At 34.2% G+C, this 23772-nt stretch overlaps 1 protein-coding gene across 1 annotated transcript in view; it reads left to right on the forward strand.

Moving 5' to 3' along the window:
* The first annotated feature begins 3278 nt into the window (after positions 1 to 3278).
* The window catches only part of YTHDC2 (YTH N6-methyladenosine RNA binding protein C2), a 77981-nt gene continuing 57487 nt past the window's right edge, over positions 3279 to 23772 (forward strand). Inside the window, exons 1-7 of the mRNA XM_001370029.4 lie at positions 3279 to 3799; positions 6766 to 6856; positions 11760 to 11956; positions 15065 to 15264; positions 18445 to 18611; positions 19247 to 19349; positions 19831 to 19987. Of these exons, the coding sequence (XP_001370066.1) occupies positions 3562 to 3799; positions 6766 to 6856; positions 11760 to 11956; positions 15065 to 15264; positions 18445 to 18611; positions 19247 to 19349; positions 19831 to 19987 (1153 nt within the window). The 5' untranslated portion in view covers positions 3279 to 3561. The remainder of the gene's footprint in view (positions 3800 to 6765; positions 6857 to 11759; positions 11957 to 15064; positions 15265 to 18444; positions 18612 to 19246; positions 19350 to 19830; positions 19988 to 23772) is intronic.

Below are 23772 nucleotides of genomic sequence, written 5' to 3' on the forward strand. Positions count from 1 at the left end.
AAGAATGACATATGCTCTTCCTCTGTTTTGAAGTAACCAATGCCATTTATTGAAAATAATACAAAGCAAGAAGAATTTTGTTTTCTAGGCAATTACTCAGATAAAATGTTCAGAAAAATATTTTAGTTATTAGATAAAACACATTTCTATTTGCTGACATATTATTAATATTCATTGAAATGCCAATCTCATTGGAGTATATATTTTTTTCCCTGTGGAAGAATACTCATTCCAATTGAGTGGGGCCACAATGAAATTGCTCTAAATCTTGTGGAATATGGGAAAAATCTTCCTGTTGAAGAATATCCCAAATCATTGATAAAATTCCTCGATACCAGTAGAGTATATTGTATATTTCCTTCAGGGTTTCCAGGATTCCTCCAATAGGCAGCAATGTGACATGAAGTGGAAAGCTGGATCAGCTGTTTGATGATACAGTATTTTCACCTTTACATAAAAGTTTGGAGAGATTCCACCAGGTTTTACTGTCAGAAATACCACTTACTTTTTTGTAGGCAGTTTTCTCAAGAGAAGTTACGATTTCATTCAAATGGATTGAATGAAAAATCTGGCTTCATGTGACTGCAAACTAATAGAAAGTATGAGGAATATATATGTAATTTATTTAATCCAAGGAATGGATGGGTCAGTCTTCTATTTAGGCATATTTCCCCAAAGGGTTTGCTTCTATTTCCTACATGGATATTGACTTGAGAGATAATTTGTAGAACTTCAGTGATATTTGGGAAGGTCCTCCAAAAACAATGAGATTTGCAAATCTTGCTTCTCCATAGCCCAATGTCATTCCTTTGTATCTGTTCTTTGAATTGAGAAAAATACAGCTCAAAATAATAAAATTGGTTGTTTCTATGGCAGTTAGAAAAGGTATAGAAAAAGCACTCAATTTGATCTATTGGGATCTCAAGAATAAAAGCCATATTATTGCTTGGAACCATAGAAACATGATGGATGAAAATAAGTTGACCTGTAGACCATTTAATTTATGCCATTTAAGTACTTGATTTCTAGTTTTTTATCTTTCTCTAAATATGGCATTGTGTTTGATGAGTTTCTATGAAACCTAGTATAGGATACAAATTATTGAAAGGAAAGACTTGGTTTCATGGTAATAAAACTGTCCTATTAAAGGGCAAAAAGTAGCAACCAAATCATAGTAAAAAACATGAATTTTGGATATTGCATCATATTGTGGAATAAACCTAGAAATCTCTAGTCATTTCAGTCTTTTCCCCTTATATCCCTCTATTGCTCATTTTCTGATTTTTTGTGGGCATATCTCCTGGGGACTGGATCTTAAAGCTCAGTACTTTCCCACATTGGGGAATTACCTTTTCCTTGATCATAGTCCTTTTTGCCTCAAGGAATTTTATAGGGGAACAGAAATATTTCCTTTTGGAATCCTGTTCTTTTTCTTTCAGAACTACTGTAGTCCCTTATATGAATTGGTACTTTACCCCAATTTCTCTGCTCCTTAGGGTCTGTCTAAGCAATGTTGCCTCCAGGTGGAACCTCCTCAACACAGGACGCTGGGAGTGGATGGATAGAGGTGAATGCTGTTACTGTTTGCCAAATTATTGTGGGGGTAGTGTAGGGGTGTGGATGTTCTGGCAGAGACTTTAATAAATAGCAGATAAATTTTTTAATAGATTGCAAATCACAAGTTTTATGAGATTGTTGTGCCACTTTGCCAGATTATGGAGATTGGAGGAAAAGGTAATTGGGGATTATGGATTAACCTTCTTTTAATTCATCAAGGTGCTACTTTCTTAGAGGGTTTTTGGTTTCTTTAACCAGTGGAGACATCCAAATTGCTTTACTTCTTGCACATAATTCTCATATGGAGGAGTTCTGAGTGTTAGTGAAGATTGGAGAATATGTCTCATTGGTCATGTGATCTGGAAGTAAATTTTGATGTATTTCTACACCAAATTGTATATTCAATTCTCCTTTGTTCCTTTCAGATAAGGGTAAAGTCCATCTGATTTTAACTTATCATACCTATTCTTCCATGTTTACATAAACCTTTTAATGAATTCCAGTTATTTAGAGGTGTTTGTATTTGTCTAGATATACTAGAGGCCACACGTTTTATTTCCTTCTTCCTCTTTTCTACAGTAATGTATTCTTTGCTTTCCCTCTCATCCCCCTCTTCAAAACTCTCAGGGCAGAACCAATCCACTTTCAGGTCTTCTATTTTCCTTATTTAGCTTCCTCACTAATTTTTGAAGACATTAAAGGCTGCTTGTTTCTTTCCTTTCTACTATAATATTAACACTATATAAATTTACCTTTCTACTCACTGTCTGCATTTCAAAGATCCTATTCAGATATGGTGTTTTCAGAAAAGTCCTTTATTCTATTAAATATCCATTTTCCCCTAACATCTTACTCAACTTTGCAGGGTATGTTATCTTTAGTTATAATCCTATTATCTTTTGTTTTTTATAATACTTTACTTCAAGATCTCTTCTCATTTTTCGATAGAGGCTGTCAGGCTCTGTGAAATCCTGTTGGTGGGTCCTTAGTACTTAAACTGCTTCTTTCTAATCTCTTAACTGTCCCCAGGATGGGGCACAGTCGCAGAGGCTAATGGGAGTGGAGTTTCATGTGTGAGAAACCTGTGTGAGCTCATTTTGTCTGAACTGCAAAAAGCAAAAAGATGAATAACATGTAACAAGATTGGGGACACATGATTAGGCTCTTTAAAAGGACAAAGAAAGGAATTCCGATTCTAAAGGTATTAGAGAGGGGCAGTTAGGTGGCTCAGAAATCCAGGCCTAGAGCAGGAAAGTCCTAGGTTCAAATCTAGTCTTAGATACTTCCTACTTGTGTTTCACTGAGCAAGTCACTTATTCCCAATTTCCTAGCCCATACCACTCAGCCTTGGAACCAATACTTAGTATTGGATCTAAGATGAAAGGTTAGGGTTAAAAAAAAAGACCCAATGGAATGACATGGTCACAAGAGGGAAAAGAGACTATTCAAGAGAATCTATTATGATTCTCACTGAGCACCTCCAGGAAACAGCCTAGCCTGAGGGATGGGGAATCAAAAGAGACTGCGGCAGCTTCTAATGGATTCAAGTGCAGGAAAGACAGCCTGACTATGACAGTTTATAGTTTGTGTCCTTAAGCTATAAGTTTTGCCTAGCCTCCAAATTCTAGGATACCTCCCAGTCTCCCAAGGATCCTCGGAGAGCTCATTCAACTGCACAAGGGACCGGGCTAAGAAGAGAGCGGGCGCGCTGAGGTCAGAGGACGTCACGACGTCGGCGTCGTCCTCTCAGCCTCAGCCGCATAGAAGTGGCTGATACAGGCGGCGCCGGCTAACTGTAGTAAGGTGCCTGCGGGCTTTTCAGTGTGAGGTCTTATCTCGTTCCCTGGGTTTAGACTTCTCACACCTCCCTTATACCTTCCCATCTCGGCGACCCGTAGGTCGCCTTTGAGGCGCGGTTTGGGTCCAGCCTCCTCTCGTCTCGCGCTCTCTGTGCCCATCCATCGGTCAGTCAGCGTCTCCTCAGAGCCGTCGTCGGCAGAGACCATGTCCAGGCCGAGCAGCGTCTCCCCGCGGCCCCCGGCTCCAGGCGGCGGTGGTGGTGGCGGTGGCGGCGGTGGCGGCGGCGGCGGTGGCGGTGGCGGGAGTGGCGGAGTCTCTTCTCAGTGCGGCTCTTCCGCAAGTGGTGGCCGAGCCAAGGGGCTGAAGGACATTCGCATTGATGAGGAGGTGAAGATCGCCGTCAACATCGCCCTGGAGCGATTTCGTTATGGAGATCAGAGGGGTGAGTACCGCCTCTCTTCCTCTGGCCTCCTGGAGCGGGAGCTTGGGTTTCGTTTCCCCTCGCTTGGGTTAGTGGGATCCTCCCACTCGGTGCAGGGCGGTGTGGCAGTTGTCATTCAGGATTCAGAAAGGGCCCGAGGAGAGGAATTTTTGCTATTTAGGGTACCAGATCCTGGGTACTGAGTGAGAATGACACGACTCCGGAAAACCCTATTCAGCCTGACAGACTGGCTGGGTGATCCCAAGTCACTAAAAAGTCCCTAAGACTTGCAGAACACTTTTGCTGTTCTGCTTTGGTAGCGGGGAATTCCTCATAGGGATCCTCCACATCTAGAGTTCTTTATGCCTTTGAAATCTCAGGACCTGGTTAAAAAAATTTTTTTTTTTACTTAGCTTCCAGTCTAAGCGGGGCACACCAGTGAGACAGCACACGGAAGCAGGTAGCAACAATGAGTTGAACCCAATTTAAGTACATTTGTCAAATACCAGTAACTAACATTTCCCTTGCTTTGCTTCCAAAATGGTGAAGTGGACTGAGACTTTGTCATTTTGGGCAACCCAGGGGTTTCAGTTTGTGTACTTCATATAGTTATCTAGTCATGGCATTGTAAACAGGTTATTGGGCATTGGACTGGGAATCAGGAAGACCTAGTAGACCAAATTCTTCATCTGACATTTATTAGGGACGCTGGGCAAGTCACTTAACCACTTGAATTTTAGTTTCCTCATCTGTAAAATGTGGATAATAATAGCTAGAGAAAGCTAATGAGGTTGGGAGTCTTAAATGAAATAATGTATGTAAAGTGCTATCCAGACTTTAATGCACTATATTTGTATATTGATTCAATTGTGTGCAGCATAAAGTGGACTGGTCCTTAACCCTCTGGAAGAGACATTCTTAACATAGGGCCCATCAATTAAATTTTTTTAATTACTCTATTTTAATTGTTTTCCTTCATAATTTTATGTATTTCATTTTACACATTTTAAAATGTTATTCTGAGAAAGAGCCCATAGACTTCACCAAACTGCCATGAGACAAAAAAAGTTAAGAACTCCTCCTATAGAAGATTACAATCTAAAACAGTAACAGTGACTTGCATGGATATTTTATTTTTGAAAATGTGGTTCCCTCACATTAGAGAGCTCTTGGTAAGTATCTTCTACTACTGATGTAGACTGCTACCTTCTTTGCAATTTATAGTTTTAGAAAGTTGCCTGGTGCACTGAGATGACTTGCCCAGGTCACACAACAATATGGCAGAAGTAAGACCTGGTCCTTTGTACCAACTCACTATGCTTTTCTCCACACTGATCATATCATTAGTTAGTTCTTCCCAAGAGTCTCCATCTTGGGGAATGGCCCACCCAGACCAGCCATCCTTGATTTTCCCAATTATACACCCACCCATGCTCCCCCAACTCTCACATACCTCCTCCTGCCTTCCTTTCAGCTCCAGTTTTTGTCATCTTTATTATTGTCATCTTTACTTAGAATGTTAGCTCCTTGAGAGTAGGAACTATTTTTCTCTTGGCATGTATTTACATCCCTAGCACTTAACACAGTGCTGAAACATAGTAAACACTTAACTAATGCAAATTATGCAACAGTTCTAAGCAAAATATATCTGGAACATACATAGCTTTGCCAGTGACTTACATGTAGTAGGAACTTAATAAATGTTTACTGAATTGTGTGTGTACATACACGTGATTTGTATATATCAGTTCCATTTAGATCTTACAGAAAGCCCTTTTAGCATTGGATCACCTTTCATTCCCCTAGCATAATTTTCAAGACCTTAGTGAGACCCTATAATAAAACTTCAATGGAAGTCATTAAACATAAGATAAATACAATAAAATATAATCAGCTGCAACAAATACTAATTAGTTACTTTCTGAATATAGAATATTTGGAAAGAAAGAACCCATTTGGTTACTTTAAAATGTATGCAGTTGATGAAGATTGGATGTAATAATGCAGAGAAATTAGAATATTTGATTTAATGAACAACACAATGATTTGTAATTAACATTTATAAATAGTTCTAAAATGTTTAAAAAGTTTTTTAAAAACAGTCTAAATTGTACTTACATTATTTTAAAAAAAAATTATTTCTAGTAGCTTAAAGTAAGCTTCAGAACAGTGTCTAAATTTTCACAAATTCCTTATTGAAATGAAATTGAAATGTTTATTACCAAAAGACAAAGTAGAATAAATAAGAACAGTAATTAAAAGGTAGTACAGCTACATGTTGAAAAGTAGTATTGGGCATATTTCGTCATTACTTTATATATCCCAAATAGCCAAACATTTAGATAGTTTAAAACATTTATGTACCTTCTCTGTGCAGGTCACTGGGAGAGGCTATGTTAGTTCGAGGAAGAAACATTTTCTTATACCTCATGATATGGTCACAAATAATTATAATGAGAAGAATAAAATGAAAGTATAAATAACTACAATGCAATATAGACAGTGAAAGGCTAAAGTATTTAAATTGAGTCAGAAGGATTGCTTACTTCCAAGTGAAGCTGACTTCTTGGAAGAAATAACAATGATTTACACCTTGAAAGATAGGTAATAACTGGACAATTGAAGCTGGAGAATAACATTCTAGGTTTGTAAACCACTATGTTTAAAGAATAGAGGTAGGAAACCAGTGTGCATGTTTAGAGAGTAACAAGTAGCTTAAATGAAGCTTAAATTCTTTTGCACCATATTGGTGGTATATGCATTGCCAGGCCCAATATTTGGGTGCTGTGTTTTAAGAAAAAAATATAAAACCTGACTTAATAGTGAATAGTTGTTGAAGTGAATCAATCCCATTTACTTACCAACATGTAAATAAAAAAAATAAATGAGGGTTCAGTTCAAGTATATTGTTTTATCAAGGGCTAAATAAAATAAAGAAATTTTTTTCTTCACATGTGACCATTTAAAAAATATTTTTCTTTCTCTAGAAATGGAATTTCCTTCTTCTTTAACCAGTACTGAAAGAGCTTTTATTCATCGGTTAAGCCAGTCTCTTGGTTTGGTCTCCAAAAGCAAAGGGTAAGTTGATGTTAATTTTCTCATCAAAAAGATATTTCTGACTACTTTTTATAGTTATTTCTATTTTAGATACATTTTAACTACCTTTTGTGGAGGAGAGAGAGAGGGGATGGTGGGGAAAGGAAGAGAAGAGAGAGGAAGGGAAAGAGGGGAGGAAGGGAGTGAGAGAGAAACACCTCTTACCATCCCTGACTTTTCTATATATTAGATGCCCTATTTTCCTCTTTCTTATCTCCCCTTCAAAATCTCTTCTTCCCTAGGATCGAAAAAAGGAAGAAAGTAGTCAAACATATCTCATTGAGGAGGGGGGAAAATGGTCTTGATTTTGATATTAGAATAGAAATGTTACCGCAGGAAATGACTGTAGGAAATAGCTAGTTTAATTCCCTTTCTTTACATGTGTGAGAAATAAAGAAGTGAAACAACTTCTCTAACATCATGCTAATGAATGGAAGAGGTTGAATCTAATACTTGTTTCACTTTTTTTTGGTCTATTTATATACATTTGTTTTATTGTTGTATTTTATTGTAATGAAGAATTGTATTTCATGCCCTCTTTTTGTTTTCTTCTCTTCTTGGCCAGGTTTTAGGTTTTAGAAATAATTATAAGGCTGAGAGCATGGTGGCATATACCTGTAGGCCCAGATGCTGAGGAAGCTGAGGCTGGTTGATTGACTCAATTTAGGAATTCTGAACTGCAATAGAATAAATAAAACTTATGTTTTGAGGGTCTTCACTAAATCTGGCTCCAAGATAGTGTGCCTTAGAGTGGAGGGCCACCAGCCTGCTGAAGGAGGGGCTAAATGACCCAGGTTGGAAAAAATGGAATAAGTTAAAGATTCTGTGCCTATCAGTTTTGGAATTGGGTTCATGATTTGTTGCTGCTCTTCTATCCTGAGCAAAATAGGGAGACCCTGTCTCAAAATTTAAAAAAAAATTATATAACAGGTTGGGTAAAAGGGAGAGGGTAGGAGAGTTCACTGAGAGGTGAACTCAATGAAAAAGCAGTATGTTTTGAGCATATTTTGTTTTCAAAGAGAGAAATTGCTAATTTACTTATCTTTCAAATCATTAATTTTTAATTTTTTTGCATCATGGAACATTTTGGCAATTTGGTGAACCCCATAGATTCCTCAGAATAATGCTATTAAATGAATAAAACAAAATATGTAACATTACAAAGGAGACTATTTTGAAAGAGTTATCAAAATACTAAAAAAATTCCCCAAAATACCTCACAATAAGAACTCCTGAGTTAAGGAGAAGAAAAATAAAATGCTTCACCTTCTCCCCCAAGAAAAAATACCATGAGCAACAACAACAAAAAAAAAACCTATTCACATCATCTGCAAATACCTTTAAATATTCAGATTTGCCATTGAGTCTAGGGAACTTCCTCCTCATCTTCACTGCAGTAGTGGCTGTTTGTTTATAATCATCACTTGTCTGGAAGTTGGGTTAAAATCCTTTCTTGCTGCTGCTGTTTCAGATAAGGGAAAATGTACTTCTTAGGTCTCAAAACTTGTATTTGCAATTTGGAACATATTTTCCCCAAAAAATAGTTACTGAGAGAACCAATATGTTTAAAATAATTGTTTTCAGCTACTTTTTTATTTTAAATTTTACATTATTTTAGCTATTTTTATGTAAGGAAAAATGTTTCAGATTCCAAATAATTAACTAAAATATCTTTGGAATATGAACTTCTGATAATTTGGAAATTTTAGGTTCAGTTAAAAAGAGGTATCTGGGAATAAAAAATCAGGACAGGGTAGAAAGATTATAAACAGAGGCCAGAGATAAAAAGACAAAATATTTTTACTCTTATTAATGAATAAATAAATAAATGAGTGAATCATTGAATGAATTAAGACACATTTGTTAAGCATTTATTTTATGCAAAGGAGTATACCAGGTATTTGGGATAGAAGTAGAAAAGTTAGATGATCCCTGTTCCCATGGCCCTTAGGTTGCAATGGCATTTGATAGGAAACTGGATAGAGTATGTAAAATATAAATTAATATCCAATAACTCTAAGTATTATATTTTATAAGATTTATTAATAATCACTTGAATTAGAAGAAATAAAAGGACACAAGTCAAAACCTGAGTAAAGAAAAGTTTTCCCAGCCATGTTTGTGGAGAAAGAGAGAAAGCTGGGGTCACACACAAGCTTTATCTCCAAAATGTATGGGTGTAACGTGAGAATGAAAGTGGGATGCTGGGATTTAAAGTCCTGGGGAGCAGTTTATAATTACACAAGGAGTATTGAGAGCCAAGAAAGGGACAAAGTAACATTTAGTACAGCCTGATGGAGAATATAAAGGAATATCAATTTTCTGATGTTGCAGCCTGATCAAGTTACCCTTTTTGCTACCTACCTAATAAAGTCTTTTTTCATACCTAAGGTCAGCTTTTGCATCATGGGTAAGTATCCCACTGACTCTTAAGGTAGTTTCTTCTTTTGGATATATTTGAGTCATTTTATGGAGTATTCTCTCTTTTGTTTTAATTTTTAGAGTTTACTTGTTCATGCCTTTTAGTCCCCTAACTTCATTTGGGTAGTCTTGTCTAATTTTTGAATGATTTGTGAATTCACTCATTTATTATTTGAAATAGCACTTGTGACTTTGCTCATTGTAGGAATTTTGGCTCACCTCCTTAGTACCTGGCATTGATTTTTGGCATGCATTTATCTTAGAGCTCCAGTGAGATATTTTAAATTAATCTCTGGGGAGATAGAAACTTTTCACATTGTGGAAATGAAGAGTATAATTAGAGACAAAATGACTGTATTTGTACACATAAAATAATTTTTTATAGTAAAGTATGACATTTGATATTTCATTTTGGTATAGAAGTAAACATTTGGAATCCCTGCAACTAGGGAGGCTGAAGCTGGTGGTTTATTTGAATTTGGGAGCTCCAAGTTGAAGTAGGGCTAACGCTAATCAGTTCTCACTAAGTTTGGCATCTTTATGATTATGATGAGCCCTATGTAGATGAAGAAGTGGAGGAGGGGCAAGGGTCCCTCGTGAAATGAGGCTGCCTAAGGAGAGGCAAACTGATCCAGCTTGGAAATAACAAAGCAGACCATAGCTTCTGTGTATATCAACAATCGGATTGGATCTGTGAATGGCTGGTGTATTTCTAGCATGGGTGAAATTAGGAGATATCTAGTTTAAAAAAAAAAAGTAGAAAGATATATTATAGCTATTCCTAATATAAGTATAAAAGTTACTGTCCAAAACATAAAAAAATCAGTGTAAATGCCCAGATTCTATTTGATGAGTAATCAAGAAATATTATAAGTAATCAAAATAAGAATAAACAAAAATACAATAGATGTATAAATAAACAGAAAAATTCTTAATTTTATTAGCATAGTGATTTCCTCACAATAACTGCAAAGTCAAGGCCTTAGTTTGTTTAGGCTTTGCATTTTATAGATACAAAAATTGATTCAGAAGCTTGTAATTGCCCCCTGGCTAGATACCTATTAAGTAATGGCACAAGTGTGTCATAGCCAAAAGACAATAGAAATATAATGGATTAAGTGTAAATTAAATTACAGAAAGAGCTAGTAGTCTATTGTTTTCTCTTGTAAACTGGCTGAAAGTATTCTCTGATCTGTTATTGCACTTATTGATGTTCACTCTTGTGAACTATCATTCCTAGGATATTATAGTGACAGAGCACAGAAGAGGAAATTTAGGGTATGTAAATGATGAAATATATCTTTAAAATGTATTTAAAGTATTGAATGAATGAGTTTAGTTCTTAGATCTACTGTCATAAAGTTGGACTTGTCTCATCTTATGCTTTACTGAACTAGTCTTCTAGAGGAACCTATGTCATTTTTGTGCTGTGATAAAACATTGGAAAAGGACTTTTAAGAGACAGTTTTCTTTAGGATTATAGAAAATGTCATCCCTCACTTAATGAATTCTATTTAAGACAAATAATACGTAAAAAACTTTAAAACTATATCACCTCCTTAGAAACGGAATAAATAGACCTTAAGGTAACTGTTTAATCTTTTATTGATTTGTGATGATAACAGGACTAACACTGGGATTTATATATTTTAAATAATTACAGTAGAATTTTTTTGAAGATTGTTTTTGACAAGTCATTTTTTAAGCAAAAGCACTTTTCACACATGTTTACATGGGCAAATTTTTTACCCATAGTCTCCCTTTCCAAAGATTGGAGCAAGATGCATTCACTAGGTCATTATAATTACAGCTCTAACGGTGGGAGTTTTTGTGATTAGTTAAATACATCCATTGCATTAGATTCTGTTAAGAGTTCCATGAACATACCATAGTATGTCCTGTGGTGACATTCAGAGGGAACACAGTCTGAACAGGGACCTAAAACTTTTCTATTATTATTTCTAGATACTGTTCAGACTGTTTCCACTCCCTTCCCCAAACCCCTCCCCCTTGGATTCCATTCAGCATTTATTAGCTGGTGCTGTTTTATCAACAATAAACCTTGCTAAAGGCAATCTATTCATATAGGTAAGTAAACATTTTTCAGTGACTGTAAATTGGGTTTCAAATCTTTTTTTGTTTCATATTTTTGTGATAAATTTGGACATGACACCTTTTTACTTAATGTTTGGAAGGCATTTAGTAGATAAATACTTTTGAAATCCAGCCTCTGCCACATAACTGGCTTTGTGACCTTGGGCAACTTATTGCAGCAAGACAGCATTTTTAAGATTAGAAAGTACAGAGAAGTTGTTTGTATTGACTTAAGAAGTTCCTTGTTGGGAGCGCCTAGAACTAACATGTTCCTTAAAAAAAACCCTAAAGCATTATAATTAAGTTTTCTGAATACAAATAAATTTTATGTGTATAATTGATTATAGTTTTTTAAATTATTATTTTTCAGAAAGGGAGCAAATAGGTACTTAACTGTGAAGAAGAAGGATGGATCAGAAACAGCACATGCAATGATGACCTGTAGTTTGACTCACAATACAAAACATGCTGTTAGGAGTCTAATTCAAAGATTTCCAGTCACCAATAAAGAACGTACAGAACTTCTGCCTAAAACAGAACGGGGAAATGTGTTTGCAGTTGAAGCTGGTATGTATCTTCTGATTAATTTCCCAGTACATTTTTCTATGTGATGATGGTTTTTTTTTCACCTGTGGACTAATGCAATTAAAACTAGAATGAAATGTTTTCCAAGTTTGACTAAAGAGTTGTGCAGTACATGTATTTAAATCATGGCATTGTTTAAACATGTGTTTGTTAATATAGAGTACAAGGTTTGACTGTTACTCTTTTAGTGGAGTGGTAGAAAGTTAACCAATTGTTTTAGTTTTGAATTGAAAACTCTTATGAGCTAACTATTGTTGAAAGCAGAGATAGATGATATATTCATTGACTCACATGATTTTTTTTGCTATGTTCTAGAATATAAAAAAATCAAATTTTAATTTTCTGATTCAGAAAGGAAAATAGGAATAGTTAGTACTTCTGTTACTACATCATTATCTTTTATCTTTTTTCTGGTTACAGAAAGATACATACTATTGGATTTTATCTGTGATGATATAGTCAGCATGAGATTCTAAGACTCAAGAATTTTGAAACTATTTAAGAGAATAGTTGCACCTGAAATTATGTATAGGATATTTTGATTTAGGTCTGTGAGCTGCAAATTTGACAACCTCTCTTTTAGAGTATCCAATTAAGAGATGTTTTGATAAATTTGTTAACTCTTTGGAGTATCGGTCTTTTTTCTTTTAAATTAATTTTTCAAATTAACAAGCATTTATTTTCTCTTCCTAATTTAAGTTCTGACACTGAAATTTATATTTTATATAAGTAACTTCACTTAAATCCCATTTTAGTGTCTCATCATGGTACAGAGATATACTTGGGGTCTTGAAAGTTCTGCCAGTAGATCATAAACTTTGGCAGATCCTTACAGAGATTGGGAGATGACACATCTCCAGAGTTGCAACAGGGTGATGAATTTTTCAGCCATAATAGTTATCAAAGACCAACTCTTATAGTAAGGCTATGATCAATATTAGTACCCACATTTGTGAAAATCACAAGTCGTTGCATATTGGAGTAAATACATTAAAGTAAGTTTTCTGTTCTACTTCTCATAGTAGTACCATTCTCCAGATTTTGGAACATCTGTAATTTTAAATGTTTGAATTAAAATGTGGTAAAAGAGTTGGGATAAAGAGTAACAAAACCACATAGGGGGTACAGTTTATAGTTTATAAAATTTTATTACTACTACTTATAAAAGGAGCAGAACAGATATCAAACAAGGAACAGTCTTGGGACTGTAGTTGCATCACCTCTGGCTTGCAATATAAGGAGCAGCACAAAGAAGGAAAGTTATTGGATGTGAAAATGTGTAATGATTTTTGCATTCCAATTGAAATGCCCAATGCCTCTTCAGGCTCTAATGTGCTCAGCCAATGATGGCAAACCTGTGGCATTTGTTCCAAAGATGACAGGCTCACAGAGCACTCTCTGTGGGCATGTGTAGCAACCCCCTTACCCCCTGCCAAGAACTGCTTCCCTCCCTCTCTCTATGTGCCTGACAGCATTTTTTTCACATTTCCCCCACCCTCTGCTCAGCAGCCCAATGGGAGTGTGCACAGTTGGTAAGGAGGACAGTTCATAGGCAGCAGAGCTGGAGGGGAGTGGAGCACTGGGGCTATTCCTCTCCCCCTCTCTATACTTGCTGAGGACATTCACTTCACTGGCCACTCCACCCTGCAGCCTAATGGGAGCGCTTCCTCCCTCCCTTACATAAGGTGGAGTGAGATGTACCTGGCATTTGGGGAGGGAGGGAAATGACATGTGGTCTCTAAAAGGTTTGCCATCACTGGTATATGGTTTTATACAAACAATGAACATAACTATAATGTGGGATTTCCCTGTTATTTATAGGACCGGTAAAGTTGAGATTTGTTTCTAAATTGTGTAATAATGGGGGGCAGTTAACCTTAATGATAACATTATAACAAGAGTCTGAAGGAGATTAATGTTTAGTCTCTGGAGTCATACTAGTCAAATTGTTTTTCACTGATGGATATAAATTCAATCTTGATATGGAAACGAAAATTTGATAATATATAAATAGCATTTTATGTGCAAAACACTGGATACAGATAGAAAAATATTCTATCTAAATATGATAAATATATTTATTATATATATATATATTATATATAATATTTATTTATTAAAAATAAATATAATAATATAATAAAAATATCTAAATATAGAAAAAAAGTTCCTCCTCCCTAGCAGCTCATTTTCTAATTGAGGGATACAGTACACATAGAAATAGAGTTATTCCCATTGATTAAAAAAAAACTTATTGGTTTCTGAAGTTGAACCTTTTTGACAATTGGTGGTGAGTACTTTCATAACTCCATTAGCTTTATGTTGTACTTAAACATTTTTTTCGCATAATTTGTTTTGTTACAATAGATTTTCTAATACAAAGTATAGCCTTCAGAAAACAGTTAAAGTTCTCAATAGAGTGGTTTCATTTGTATGCTACTTTTGACATGAAATAATGGTTATATTGACTTTTATAACTTAACAGTTGCTCACAGGAACTATTCATGCTTGATATCACCAATCAGTTAATAGTGTTGACCTTTGTCTTTGATCAGAATTTTTTCTTTATGCTTCTTTTTTTTACTTTTTTTTTTTACACTTCTGTAGTCATGCATGTATTCTGATTCTTCTTTCTTGGAGGTCTTTTTTTGTTATTTCTACTTTGTAAGGTTTTTTCCACATTCAAGGAAATTTATAAGCTTTTTTCTTTATGTGAAAAATGTTATTGTCATGATGTGCTAGTTTGTTATAATAAAAGACTAAATCTTAGCTCTTAAAATATAAATTAAAGATTCCCGAAAGCAAAAATAATAGGTGTATTGTTGTTTTAAACTCAGTGAGGTTTTATAATAAGGTTAGGGGTTACATATGGTGAGTAACAAAAATTTACAGACACATTTTCATTCCCTGTTTTTGCATTGTTTGTTTCATCTTGTGTGATGTTTTTTTTTCTTTCTTATGCTTTGGTTAGCTACCTAAAGAGCTATCTTTATCAATGTAAGAGGAAATAAAATTTATGTAAATATATTAGAATATTTCCTTATTTACTATTAATTGTTAATTCCTTATTGTATTGTCCATTTTTTAAAGAAAACCGAGAAATGAGCAAGACAAGTGGACGGCTGAACAATGGCATACCTCAGATTCCAGTGAAAAGGGGAGAATCAGAATTTGATTCTTTTAGACAGTCTTTACCAGTGTTTGAGAAACAAGAAGAAATTGTCAAAATAATTAAAGATAATAAGGTTGTTTTGATTGTTGGAGAAACTGGGTCAGGAAAGACCACACAGGTTTGTTTATCTTTAATTCAGTTGAAGAAAAATATTTGATTGTATTTTGTAGTTTTAAGCCTGATCTTATCTATAACAAGGATCTAAATATGATGCAGACAAAATTAATATCTAACTATTATATTCTACTTTTTATGACTATATAGGAAAAATTTAGTTGTAAATGAAAATTAAATTTAATTATTAAGTGCTTACTATATGCAAGACATTGTGCTTGTTTTTAGAAATACAATTAGAGGAGCAAACATCTCAAGGAATTTACATTTTGTTTGATGAATATCACATCCTGGGTAAATAGTTAAGAGGAGAGATCAGGAAAAAAAAGGTAAATGAATTTTGGAATAGGGAAGAAAGGCAGAAGTGATCATAGAGAAATGAAACTGTAGTTAAGTATACTAGATTTTCACTATACTATTATATCATTTAACAAGCATTCATTAAGTGCTTCCTATGTGCCAGATGCTGGGGATAAGAAAAACTTCCTATCCTTAAGGAGTTTAAATTCAATAGGAGACACATGTCTGTATAATTATATGCAAAATAAACATAGGATAGTTTAGGAAGTAAGAGAGGGAGGGGTATAAGTGCTGAAGAGGTCTGGAAAGCTTTTCTGTAGAAAGTAATGATAGAACTGAGTCTTGAAGGAAGTGTAAGTTGAAGGTGAGGAGAGTGATGATTCAGACATGATGTGTGAAAACAGATGAGAGATGAAATATCACATGAAGAATAGGAAGAAGACTGGTTTGGCTAGAACTGAGTGTGATAAGGGGGACGGTGTATAATGACATTTGAAAGATAGGTAAGGGCTAGGTTGTGAAAGGCTTTAAAAACCAAACAGAGGATTTTGTGTTTGATCTAGGAAACAGTAGGTTTCATAAACATAAACTGGAAACATAAACTGGAGTTTATGGAGTAGGGGAATGGCAGGTTTAAATAAATGCTTAAAGAAAATCACTTTGGTAACTGTAGAAGATGCATTTGGAACAGGGAGAGACTTGAAAACCGTAATTAGTCAGATGAGAAATGATAGAGGGCTAGATTAAGCTGATGCCTTTGTGAATAGGATGAAAAGTATGGATGAGAGAGATGTTGTAGAGCTAGAAAAGACAACCATTGACAACTGATTGAATATGCAGGATGAGGGGGAATAAGGAGTTGAAGATAGTTTTGAAGTTGTGAACTTGGGAGATTGAAAGGATGGTGTTGCTTTGAACAGAAATAGAAGTTTGGTACAGGGGTGGGTTTGTGGGAAAAAATGAGATAATGTTTAAAGATAATTATTTTGGACATGTTAAATTTGTGATTATTTCTGGAATGTCCTGTTTGAAGTATAGATATGGAAATAATCTACAGAGATGATTTTTAAAGCCATGGAAGCCAGTGAGTTCTTTAAAAGAATGTAAAGATGGGAGAGAACTCAGGACAAAGCCTTGGGGTACATACACCCACAGTTAGAGAGTGGGATATGGATAAAGAGGCAGCAAAAGAGATTGAGCAATGGCCAAACAGATAGGAGAACCAGGAGAGAGTAATGTCAATTGAAGAGAAATAGAGAATGATAAAGAGGGTAATCTTCTCTTAATATCAAAAGAATCTATAAGGCAGTTAGGGATAAGTAAGGGCATACATTGACTTTGGTGGAGAGGGAGGCCATCTCATCAGAGAATAGAGTGAAGAAAAAAAGAGTAGAGGATGATGCCAATAGCTTCTGATAAGAGAAGAAGAGGGAGTTAGTGATGAATGACCCCTTTTCCCCTAGTTGAGGGTTAGGTTGTCAGCTGAGAGGATAGAAGGGAAGGAGAAGTTTATGAAATTTGAGAATAAGAACAGCCTCTGTGGGATAGAAAACCAGTTAGGGAGAAGTAAAATGATTGACTTGCTAAAGTATGGTCCCAGTTAGGGTTAAATAATTTGTAGTGACTCAAGGCAACTTGGTTTTATCTTCCTCCCAGCTCATTTAGCAGCACATAAATTGAAGTAAGGGGATGGTGGGAGTGAGTAATCCAGGATTGGGATTTGGTAAGCGATGTAAAAACAATTCAGTATGAAATTTAGTATGAAGCAAAGAGAACTTGTCTCAGGAAGTGTAGTTACTGAAGTATCAAAAGCACCTCATTAAGACAGTTTCACCTTTAAGGAAGTATACTGTCATTGTAGTAAAACCTGTTTAAAAAAAAGTTTCTGTACTTTTCTAAATATTCCTAAGTGGGTGAAACTACCTTTTTCCTCTCTTTTGTTATGGACAAATACATTTTACATTCCTTAATTTCCTGAACTTTTCTGTGTATATACCTTTTTATGTTTACTCAACAGACAGAATAACACAAAGCTTCATCATTATTCATTTTTTAGACATAATGAAAATAAATCAATGGGAACATTCATATAATGATAAGTCCTTACCATTCATTTTCATTTTCCTCCCCTTTCCATGAAGAGAACCAGATTGTACAATTTAAGTTCCCTCTTGTGAAAGGCTCTTTTGTAATTAGCAATACAGGTCAAATCCTGTTAGAACTAACTCCAAGGAATTGCCTTGGTTTTATAAAATTTTGTTTCAATATATCAAATTTTGTTTGAAATAGGTAATCTATTTGAAATCTTTTTTTTTGTTGTTGTTGTTCTATGGTGATTATATACATTGTTAGTGGAAGATACAGGTCAGGTCCCAATATAGTCAACTGCAAGGAATTGTTCTGGTTTCAGCTGTTGTGCTAGAATACTTTCTTTTAATATCAAATATTTGTAAAAGGTAATCTGTTTATATCTTTTTTGTTTCTATTGTAATTATATTCATTGTTAGTGGAATATAATGTATAGATTTCAAACATGGTAAACACATTGATCTAAATATTTTTCATTTAGCATGTATTTTTAACAACTGACATTATGAGAATTCCCCTTTTATAATCTTGTTTTTTAAGCTTTTATACATTTTCCATGTTAATTCTATGTTAATATACTAAGGTAATTAATATTTTAATTAAGAACTCCAAATTTATCTTGATATAATAAGAAATGATGAAATCCTGAAAGATGGGGAAGAAAGCAAATAAAATATATTATTGTAAGTGTTTGGGTCTTTTTGCAAAACTATAAGGAATTGTGCCTTGGCATTTAAACAATTACAGGAAATCTGAGTTTGAGGAATTACAGAGGCAATTGAAACATTTCTTTCAGATCCCTCAGTTCCTTTTAGATGACTGCTTTAAAAATGGAATTCCTTGCCGTATATTTTGTACTCAACCAAGACGTTTAGCAGCTATTGCTGTGGCTGAAAGAGTTGCAGCAGAAAGAAGAGAAAAGATTGGCCAGACAATTGGCTATCAGATACGATTAGAAAGCAGGTGATGTAAATTTTCCTAAAATAGGTTTTTTTTTTTAGTATATTGTTTGATAAAATTTTATTTTCCAAGTTTAGTCAAAATGAGATAGATACTTCATGCCACTGATTTAAGTAAATTTGGATTCAGACTTGGTAACCATTTGAGTGTTTTAATAATTGCCTTTGAAGATTCGGCAATGAAAGTTAGAGAATAGGAAATAGAAAATATTTTCTGTCCTATTTCCAAATTAGCAGTGCCATTTGGGAGGAAATCTCTCATAGTATTTGAATTTCAGATATATGATTCTTTACTTTTCCTTTAAATCATTTACCTTAATTTGAATAGCTGACTTTTCAGCTATTCCATATACTTTGTAGGAGAGGCATTCATGGTAGCTCTAAAAAACAGCTTTACTGAAGAGGAAATTTTTCCAAAAAAAGCTTTTGGAGGGTGCTTGATTACTCAAAAGACAAGCATAACTCTGTTAGCAAAAAGACACTTGATAATATGTTTGTGAGGTTTACATAAAATATGAGACATTTTCCACAAGACTTTGGTAATTGTGCATGCTAACAATTAATCTGATAGCAGTTTTATTAATGTAAGGGGTTAATCAGAATAGATTTGTAATTTTGCAAGATACTTTACTTTTATAGAGTTTCTCCAAAGACTCTTCTGACATTTTGCACTAATGGAGTATTACTTCGCACATTGATGGCAGGAGATAGCACATTATCAACTGTGACACATGTTATTGTGGTAAGAATTTTACCCTTTCCTATACATAATAAATTCAGTAATTGTAATCATGACTTCTATTTGCCAGTCTAGAGTAGAAAAGAGAGGCAGCATAGCAAGGTTAATAGAGGTCCTTTGACTTGAGAGCCTGTGAATTTTCCATATACTGAATGCCATCTTCCATAGTCCTTTATCTAGAGGTCAGATTTAAGATATATCTGAGATAAGTAAGTGATGTCAACTCAGTGGTAATTTTTTAAGTAATGGAATGGGGTATAATGTAAAAACTTATTTAATTTTCATTCCATTAAATTCAGATTTTGTATTTGATTATGGGTTGACTGAAGTTTATGTTTTTTTGCTATCTCTAGGGAAAAAAGGATTTATATAATATATTAGTTTAGTTTAGTACCTGTAGGTAATTCACTTAAACTATTTTCAGATATTTGATTTAGATTTAGAACATCTTAATAGTCATATTTTTCTTTTTTTCTTGATTCAGGATGAAGTACACGAAAGGGATCGATTTAGTGATTTTTTGCTGACAAAGTTAAGAGATTTGTTACAGAAACATCCAACTTTGAAACTGATTCTTTCTAGTGCTGCGTTAGATGTGAATCTCTTCATAAGATATTTTGGAAGTTGTCCAGTGATATACAGTAAGTAAATGTAAAATGTGGTCAAACTTTTAAATAAAACATTTCAGAAAAAAGTATTATGAATATCGTTATTAAATATTCTTCATTAACATTTTGGAAGTAAAATTTATTAATTTTATGGAAATTTCAAATCAATTTAGCTCTACATCATATGCAGAATTGAGTAAAATTACTGTTGTAGTGAACTTATAATAGATTCCAATGCAATTACAAAGAAAAGACAGAGGAAGTTCTAGGCTAGTGATTTCTGAACTGTACCCAGATATTGCCCATTTCTTTTCTTAAGTCCTTTGAAGTTCATTTTAGAAAACTCCTTTTTTCCCCTTAATTCATCAATTCAGCAAACACCTATTAAATTTGTACCATGTAGAAAGTAATGTTGGGGATACAAAGACAAATAACTGTTAGAAGGAACAAAATTATGTGTCATAAGTTGTGGAAGCTAGAACTGATGCATCTGAGAGGGAAAGAGGAAGAATCATACTGGGGAAATATCCATGTAGGAGGTAACGTTTGAGTTGGACCTTGAAAGATGTATCCAGAAGGGCCAGGGATAATAAAGGCCTTTTAGGAGTAAAGAGTAGCTTAATGTAAACTATAAAGGCATAGGAGAGATGTAATATTGTGGAGGAGAGAAAATGGGAAAAGTATGCAGCAGAGTAATTCCCTAATACACGGGTTTAGAAAACAGTAGTCTTTTCTGGGGAATAGCATGTGAAGAGAAGTAATAAGATGGGAATGGGTTGAAATGAGATTGTGGAAGACTTTGAATGTTAGAAAGTTTGAACTTCTAGTAGAAAGGCTTTTGAGTTGTGGAAATGATTTCAGCAGATCTGTGCTTAAGATTAATTTTTTTATAGTGTTCAATATGGAGTAGGGAAAGACAAACTAAGAACACACATTCTATTTGAATGATTCATGATTTTAAAAAGACATAATTAAGGCCAGAGTTAAGGTGGTATCAGCATGAAATGAAAAATTTATTGAGTACTTAATCTGTGCAGAGAACTCTGTTAAGTTCAAAGGATACAGGCAGAAAGGTAAGACAGTTCCTGTTCCCAAGAAACTCATGTTCTAAGGGGGCAGAAATACATAATAGGGAGTTTCAGCTGTAGTCATATGGAACTGCTCACTGTCCCCAAGGGTACAACAGAAAAACAAATGTTAATGCATCTTCTTTAATATTATCTCCATTGATTAAAAAAACCCCAACTTTCTTAGGTTAATCCACTTAAAAAGTGAAAGTTTGCTAGTGAGAACTTTCTTAGGTCTTCAATAATTGCCTGCTGAGGAGATAGGAGCTGCTCAAACTTCAGAAGCAGTGGCGAGGTCATATTTTCAAAGGACTGGTTTCATGGATAATGGCTTTTGGAGCCCTGAAACTAGGGCCAGTGACAGAGGGGTCACTTCTATTCCTGGAGCTCTTGGCTTTAACTTGCTTGCTCCTAGCATTTTGTTAGTAGTTTGTGTTAATAATAGCAAGTATAGTGTATTCATTCTTTTAAAGAACATTGTTTTGGGGGCACTGCATTTTCCTGTTTTGTTGTTGTTGTTTTAAGTTTGTTTTAGGTCCTGGGTTGTTTTTATTGAAATCTGAAGGTAAGTGGTGACCTAAGTGGCAATAATGGTTGTGGTAATTCGATTTGCCTGGGATATCATGTTTCCTTGCTTCTTAAGGTTAGCTGATAGTTACTAGTAATTTTACCACATCAGAATTTTCACCAGCCTTGTTTAAATTCATCATTAGTAATATTTTAAAAATGTAACCAACCTTTAAGCAGTGATTTCAAGTTCTATGAGAATTTGATCAGTTTAGTCTCTTGTCTGAAATAGAGCTTGTAAATAAACAAACAAATAAATAAACGAATCAATAAATAAGATTTTTAAAAATTAGGAAAATCCCATTTTGAAGAGTTCTGATTGTTAGGAAGTGTTTTTTCCCATCAAGCCTCTAATTTATTTCTAACTTACTTTGTTTATATCTTGTTTTGAACATCGTTTTCATGTTGTCTCTCCTATTATACTGTGAACTGCTTGAGAACAGGTACTTTCATTTGCTTACCTTTCTATTGCCAAGGCTTCTTATAGTACCTGGCACATAGTAGGTGCTAAATAAGTATTTATTAACTACTGACTAGTGATTTCCTTCATTAATTTGCCTTTTTAAAAATACTTAAGATATGATATTTTACCTTCTTTAAAGTCTTTTACTTAATACTGTTTTTTTTTATTTTGTTTTTTAGTATTGATTATTTTGGCTTAGTTTCTTTGAATGTTTGTTTCTGAGGGAACCTCAGAGAAAATTTTGCAGTTTCTTTTTCTGTTTTCATCACTTTGGGAATTTCAGTTGATTTGGTTATTTTAAAGAATTTAAAAATTATGTTTGCACTCCTATTTATTTTGCATCTTGATTGGTTTCAGTTCTCTGGATTTTTAGACATTTTCTCTAAGTTTTGTAACATGTTTTTTTTCAGGTTATTTCATAAAAATATTAAACAGTCCTATTTGCAATGGACTTAATAATCGAGAGTTATCTATCAAGTATAATATATGAAAATATGATAATTTTCAGACTGTCATTTCATTGATATGTGTACTTTCTTCATGTCCCTATGATGTGTAGGCATAAAAAAATGTACAACTCTTGTCCATGTTTGTGTTTAAACCAGCCCGAAGAGGGCTACCTAGTGTATTGTTCTAGATCTATTGACATTCTGTGGCTACAATAGAACCTATATGCTGCTTATGTGTTCCCTGTTCTCTCTACATGATCTTCCCACTTTTTAGTCACATAATTTTTTGGCTTCTTTTGTATTAGATTATCACAGCTTTTAACATTCACAAGTGCATCCTGAACCAAATTATGATATTTGGGTAATTGGGTAGTTTGATAAAATAAAAATACAATAGAATATAGATGATGTTAATATGCAGTCTGCAAGGATTTTTATGTACAATGTAGTGGCCTCTGTTTGCGTTTGACACCACTGTTTTACATTGCTTCTAGTTTACTTTTTGTTAAAATGTTAATAGTCATCCATTCATGTCATGCTTTGGAGACATGAAATAAAAATAGCCATATCCCAAATTGCTTTCCATAATTGGTAGACCAATGCACAGCTCCATAAATAATGTGTGCATATGAGTGCCTAACCTTCCACAACCACTCCAACAATTATAATTTTTTCTTTTTTGTTATAGAGTCTGAGAGTCATTTTAATTTATATTCCTCTATTAGTGACTTGAAGTATTTTAATAAGGTTTTTGATAGTTTCTATGCAAATATTTCCCATGTTCACCAGTGAGCAAAAGTCTCATATTTTGGGATTCATAATTGAATGATTGCTTAGCATTCTTTGTCCCTTTTTCAACTACTTTGCCTCCATTACTACAGAAATAGAAGGTAGACTTATATGACTAAAGGATATTTTACATATTTCTTTGTTTCAGGAAGTTACTATGACCAAGGAACTCACTGCTTAGTGACCAATATACTGAAAATGGAGCTATTTTGGCTGGTTCTCAGAAAGAAGATAGTTGTTAGGACCATAGATGCTTTATAGAACTTGTGTTCTAACATAACCTTCAACAACTCAGGATTAATTCTATGCCATATTGAGGAGTTGAACAAACTAAAGTTGAACTAAAATTTGGTTTAAAAAATGAAGGAATTTTGTAAAGAATGAAGATATTTTTAAACAATTTTCCTTTTTAAAAATGTTAATGTCCTCATTTGGAAAAAAGTAAAATACTTCAAATTTGCTTATTGAGAAAAATTTTTTAAA

This window comes from Monodelphis domestica, chromosome 3 (assembly GCF_027887165.1).
Source record: "Monodelphis domestica isolate mMonDom1 chromosome 3, mMonDom1.pri, whole genome shotgun sequence".
NCBI classification, from domain to species: domain Eukaryota; kingdom Metazoa; phylum Chordata; class Mammalia; order Didelphimorphia; family Didelphidae; genus Monodelphis; species Monodelphis domestica.